Source organism: Gossypium raimondii, chromosome 5, assembly GCF_025698545.1.
Source record: "Gossypium raimondii isolate GPD5lz chromosome 5, ASM2569854v1, whole genome shotgun sequence".
Classification (NCBI taxonomy): domain Eukaryota; kingdom Viridiplantae; phylum Streptophyta; class Magnoliopsida; order Malvales; family Malvaceae; genus Gossypium; species Gossypium raimondii.
In genome coordinates this window covers 49,688,623-49,695,056 of record NC_068569.1, presented here as the reverse complement: position 1 = coordinate 49,695,056, position 6,434 = coordinate 49,688,623, and the positions used below count along the sequence as shown (strand labels likewise).

General features: G+C 32.8%; 1 protein-coding gene across 1 annotated transcript; it reads left to right on the top strand.

Annotated features, from left to right (window-relative positions):
- The first annotated feature begins 342 nt into the window (after positions 1 to 342).
- On the top strand, positions 343 to 3,389 carry LOC105767143 (receptor-like protein 6). Its single transcript, XM_052630441.1, has one exon. It carries the CDS (start codon positions 504 to 506, stop codon positions 3,387 to 3,389), a length of 2,886 nt encoding a protein of 961 aa, XP_052486401.1. The 5' UTR covers positions 343 to 503.
- The last annotated feature ends 3,045 nt before the right edge of the window (positions 3,390 to 6,434 follow it).

The window sequence follows — 6,434 nt, the reverse complement described above, 5'->3', positions numbered from 1 at the left end:
ATCTACCTAACCAAGTAAAATCCAACAAATGTTTAAATCGTTTCATCTATTTCAACAGTAGGACTAATTATTTGGTTTGAATATAAGTCATGGCAAAATACTAATGCATTTATAATATATAATTTAATACATAGAATTAAATATTAATTCAGAACATAAAATTGGACTGTAACTGTGTCGTGCAAGTAAAAGACAAACAACTATTGTCAAGACATGCATTAATTTTATTCTTCTCACCTTTGACCAGTGCTTTTGATGCCATTTGTACTAAATTAACTTATTTTAAGGAAAGCTTAAGAGTGATAATGGCAAATGGAGTGATAATGTCCGGCCATTGCCGGATATGTGTCTAAGCAAAAGAGACACAAAACAAAAAGGGTACTCAATGAGTTGACGAATTGGCATAAATTGGTAGGGGAATTGTTTCCATTTCAAACTTATCTAAGCAACTCCACAACCAAATTCTTAGTTCATCTTTTTTCTATTGGGTTCATAAGAGAAAGATGCTATATTTAATCCTATGCTTCCTTTGGGGCTTCTTCAACTCTTCATTGCTATCCCTTTCTTTGTCTCTTCCTCCAACACATTTATGTCGTCCCGAACAGAGTTCTGCATTGTTGAAATTCAAGAGAAGCCTTTCCCTTTCCATTAGTTATTGTGGACAAGAACATCAGATTGTTCCTGTTCCTAATATGGATTCTTGGGATGAAGGTACTGACTGTTGCAAATGGGAGGGTGTGGTGTGTGATAACAAGAAAGGCAATGTGATCGGCCTTGATCTCAGTTGTAGTGGACTACGTGGTTCTCTCCTATCAAACAGTTCCCTCTTCTCACTTCAAAACCTTCGATGGCTCAACCTTGCCGGTAATGGCTTCGGCAACTCTGAAATCCCATCTGAGTTTGGTAAGTTGAGGAGTCTAACTTATCTCAATCTCTCTCTCACTGGATTCACTGGTTTTGTCCCACCTGAAATCTCTCTTTTGTCAGATCTAGTTTCGCTTGACCTCAGTCTGAATCATGGTTTGTTGTTTAGGAACCATGATTTTAACATGCTTGTCCACAACCTTACAAAATTAGAAAATATGATCCTTGACGGTATGGATTTGTCTCTGGTTGTACCTTATTCTTTCCTTAACTTGACTGTCTCATTGAAGCATCTAAGTCTTTCTCACTGTTTTTTGGAAGGAAATTTCCCAACCCAAGTTTTTCATCTTCCATATCTTCAAAACATCATTTTAAGTGGTAATCCAGATCTCATTGGTTATCTACCAGAAACAAATTGGAACAGTCCCCTTAGGTTATTGGATGTTTCAAAGACAAGCTTTTCAAAAGGGTTACCGGACTCAATTGGTAACCTTAAACACTTGAAAACACTTAACCTTTATGGTTGTGTTTTTATGGGGTCAATCCCTTCAGCACTTGGAAACCTCACAAAAATCACCTTCTTGGATATCTCAGGCAACATGTTCCAAGGGCAAATTCCTGATGTTTTTGGGAACTTAAACGATCTAAGTTTCATGGTTTTTTCCTCTAACAATTTCAGCGGTGTCTTCCCACCATCAGCATTTAACCTCACCAGCCTTACCTTCATGGACTTCTCTTCCAATTTCCTTCGGGGTACCCTTCCCAACAACATAAGTGGACTTTCGTATCTACGAGAACTCTACTTAAGTGCAAACTTGCTTAGTGGCAGAGTACCAGGTTGGTTGTTCAGGCTACCTTCTTTGGAGGATCTAGACCTCCACTCTAACAAACTTAATGGTCCCATTGACCCAATCCAAGAGCCTAATCTTGTGCTCCTCAACCTTACTTCTCTTGACCTTTCATCTAATAACTTGAGCGGAAATATCAAGTCATGCATGCTTGTGAAGCTTAGGAATCTACGGTTTCTTGATCTTTCATTTAACAACTTACTATCATTAACAAGGTGTAGTAATGATGTCAATTCTACCCTACCCATGATAAATCAGTTTCATTTCTCTTCTTGCAACATGCAACGTTTCCCAAGCTTCTTGAATGCATCCAAGTACTTGCAAGTTTTAGATCTTTCTAATAACCAAATTCATGGTTCTATTACAAAATGGGAAGCCGAAGGATGGGAGAACTTGGCCACTTTGAACCTTTCCATGAACTTCTTGACTAGCGTTGAGCAAATTCCAGGGAAGGATCTGCTTGTTCTGGACCTTCGCTCTAATTCACTTCGAGGACCACTTCCAACTCCACCACAGAATTTGAGTTATTTTTTAATCTCAAACAATGAGTTGGTTGGAGAAATCCCTTCCAAGATTTGCAATTTGAGTTTTCTTTATGTACTTGACTCGTCCAAGAACAAGTTGGACGGAACTATTCCAGATTGTATTGGGACTTTTAGCGACCCTCTTTTAGTGGTTTTGAGAACACTTAATCTCAATGGTAACCAGCTTGAAGGATCAGTTCCACGGTCATTAAAGAACTGCTACAGTTTGGAAGTTTTAGATTTGGGCAACAACAACATAAATGATACATTTCCTTATTGGTTAGGTACGCTTCCACATCTGCAAGTTCTTGTCCTTCGATCTAATAGATTCCACGGTGACATACAAAATTTCAGTGGAACATTTTCCTTCAGCAGCCTTCGAATGATTGATCTCTCTCGAAATGAGTTCAGTGGTCACATCCCACCCGAGCTATTTGAAAATTTAAAATCAATGAAAGATATTCAGGTAGACAAAAGTGGTCCAGAGTACATTGGAGGAGATTATTATCAAGACTCAATAACTGTAACAATGAAAGGGTCGAATTTCGAACTTACGAGAATTTTAACTATTTTCACAATCATTGATTTTTCAAGCAACCATTTCAAGGGGGGGATTCCTAAAGCAATTGGAGAACTTAATTCACTCATTGTGCTTAACTTCTCACACAACAGCTTAACAGGTAATATCCCACCATCACTTGGAAAATTGGCGGCACTTGAATCATTGGATCTCTCATCAAACAAGCTTCAAGGAAGAATTCCAATGCAATTAACCAACTTGACATTTCTCGGAGCATTGAATCTTTCTCATAACAATCTTGAAGGGCCTATACCGTTAGCTAATCACTTCGATACTTTCTCAAACGATTCCTTCGCCGGCAACTCCGGGCTATGTGGATTCCCATTGTCAAAGAAATGTGGCAACGACCAGGAACCAAAGTCACCTCCATCAACAGTTGGTGATGAATCTGAAATAGCACTTATTTGGAAAATTGCAGCGATGGGTTATGGAAGTGGAGTAGTGTTAGGATTGAGCGTGGGATACATTGTTTTCACAACTGGGAGACCTCGTTGGCTAGTGAAAATGATGAAGCGAAACCCAGAAAAGAGAATGAGAAGGAGGATCCATCGAAATGAAAGGAGAAAGAATTAGCATTAATGGATGCTGTAGGGTTTGTTTCTAGCATCTTTTCCACAGTATTTTCCATGTAATCTAGTTATATATAACCAAAGTTTCATGCATGATTTTCAATTAAAAAATTATACGTTCCATGTTTCTCCACAGTAACATAAAATTGCATTATTTTAATTATTACAGGAAATTTGCTCATTAATTTCTAAAGACATAAAATTAGCATTATACAATCATTCATATTCAATATTTTATGTAATCACTCAAATTAAATAAATCTCATTTTCTTCTTTTATACGCTTCGGTTCCCTTCAATCTCTTTCTCTCTGTTTACAAACAGTATGTACAGCAGCCAACTATATATATAATCATAAGCAAAATAAATTATTTCCTTTTTATTTTAAAATTTTATTCTATTTAATATATCCTTTAATTTAATTTAATTTTAGTTAAAAAATTAAAACAAGTAATCCAAATTATTAAGAAAATATTGAATATATTGAAAAAGAAGCCATTAGTGGCCTTTGTTTTTATTTTAAGTTTTTGATGGATTTTATAAATTTCATGGTAATTAAAAGAATTTGAAAAGAAAAATTGAAACCAAATGGATTGAAATTGAAGTAGAAGAATTGAATCCTTACTACTACTAATTTGAATTACTTGTTTCTAAATTTTCAATTAAAATTAATTTGAATTAGAGATTACATTAAATATGGACGAATGTATAATATTAATTTCACTACAAACAATTTGCTATATACCGAGCTGTCTCTAAAAACAAAAATATAAGTCTAAAAGTTCTATACTGACGGCAAAATGGGGTATCCTGACAAAAAATTACCGCGATATAGACTTTTAGTGACGATAAATGTGACTGCTGAAATTCGCACAAAGGCTTATATAGACAGTTTAGGCGCTGCTAATGTATCAGCAGTCAATATGGATATCAAACATATAGCGATGCTCTCGGCCCTCGGTAAAGGTTAAGAAGTGAAATTACAGTTATATCCTTTAACATATAGCAATAGTGAAACCCTTCAGTAGAGTGCCTTATTCTTGCATCGGTAGAAAGCAAATTTCCAATTATATATCCTTAAACATATACAGTTGCTACTGTTTTAATTTCATTTAATAATGTTATTTTCAATTATAAGAAATAATAATTTTAATAAATTTATGACTTACATCAAGATAATTTATTCAAAGTACAAATATATGTGGTCCAAACATAGAAGTAAACCAAATACATAATTCAGATATGGTCCAAATATGGACCAAATACATAATCATATGTTCTAATCACAGCCTACATATGTTCTTCTGGAACATCAGTATATATCTCAAAAATTGAAAAGTTTTAAAAGCAATCACATAGTGAAATTAGTATAAAAACATGATAAGCAAAAACTGTTTGTCCTGCTAATTAGGGATGACCAAAATTCTATTTAATTTGAAAAATCAGAAAAGAGTTTGAATTTCGAATTATTTGAATCTAGTTAATTGAATCAACGTGAGTATTTTTTTTTGAATTTCGAGTTCGAGGCGAGTTGAGTTTTTGAATTTAAATAACTCGAATAAACAAAATACCAAACTACATTATTTTAAATTTTAAATTTGTTATAAAATAATAATGCAAAGAACACAAGAACTATAAATGAGAATAAATAGAGATTTCTATTGCATTTCTCTCCTTTTCCATCATCATTACAAGTAGTATACTCCTATATATATATAGAGAGATTAGACTCCTCATTCTCTAATACATAAATAAGAAAGGGGTTACAATAAGATAAAATGTGAAGAGTTAAGAAAGATGAAAGGTGAAAGGTGAAAGGTTATAGGTTGATTATAATGAACATCCACTTAATAGCATTCATAACACTCCCACTTGAATGTTCATTGTATAAATGATATGTCTCATTAAAAATCTTAGTACGAAAAACTTTGTAGGACAAAAACCTAATGAAGGAAAAAATAGTATATAATCTTTTAATATAGAGTATGTCACAACCTTAAAAGAAAAATGTAGAGTGAATTTACTTCCCCTCATGTAAGCATCACTTAAGATATTTAAAACGACGCAATCCAATGCTGAATTAAGATATTTAAAACGACGCAATCCAATGCTGAAAATTAACTTCTCAAATGTAGCTATAGAGAGTGACTAATCGAATTCTCGATTATTCTTTGCATTGGATGAGGGGTGTTACAACAATGCATATTTTTCTCCCCTTATTTGAACATCATTTTATAACTCAATATTGAGTCATTCAATATTATTTATCAATGATAAATTATCAACATATACAATAAATTTTGTTGATGCGTATCAATATAACAATAAAATTCAATTGCATTCTCATGCTTTAAATGTCACTAACAACTTTATAAAACATGATGTATTGCTTCATCCACTATTACTAATACAATGAGTGCATTCAGCACATAAAGAAATAATACTTCAGGACCATCGTTTTATAACATTATTGTTTGATCAATTGTATTCCATATATCTCCAATCCTCATGAAAATTAGCTTGATTAATTTTGATTATATAAACACTATTGGATACTCAACAATAATTGTTTATAATATCATTGTATAACAATTTGTCCTTATTGAACACTCAATCTTCACATCGAGACAAATTTTTAGTTTTAGATATACTTCCATTATAAAGTTTATCTATCGAATAATTATATCTCTTGGAAATTCTTCAGAACTCCAATGATTTTTGATACATTAATATCAACAATGATGATAATAATCTATATGTATAAATACATTAATTAATAAAACTCCTGAACAAAATCATATTTACATTTAATGATTTTCTCATGAAACTCGAGTTTTATGCTTCGACATCAATATTATCAAATAGGTTATATTAGTGAATACAAATTCACTAGATGTAAATAAATAACTTTATTTGGTGTTTGCATCCACCATAAATTAATCATTTTCATAAACAAAATCATGTGTATTGTGAAAATTCTTGTTAGAAGTCAATTATATTTATTATGACTTGTACTTTTTTTGCTATTATCTTAACATGTACTCACCTTA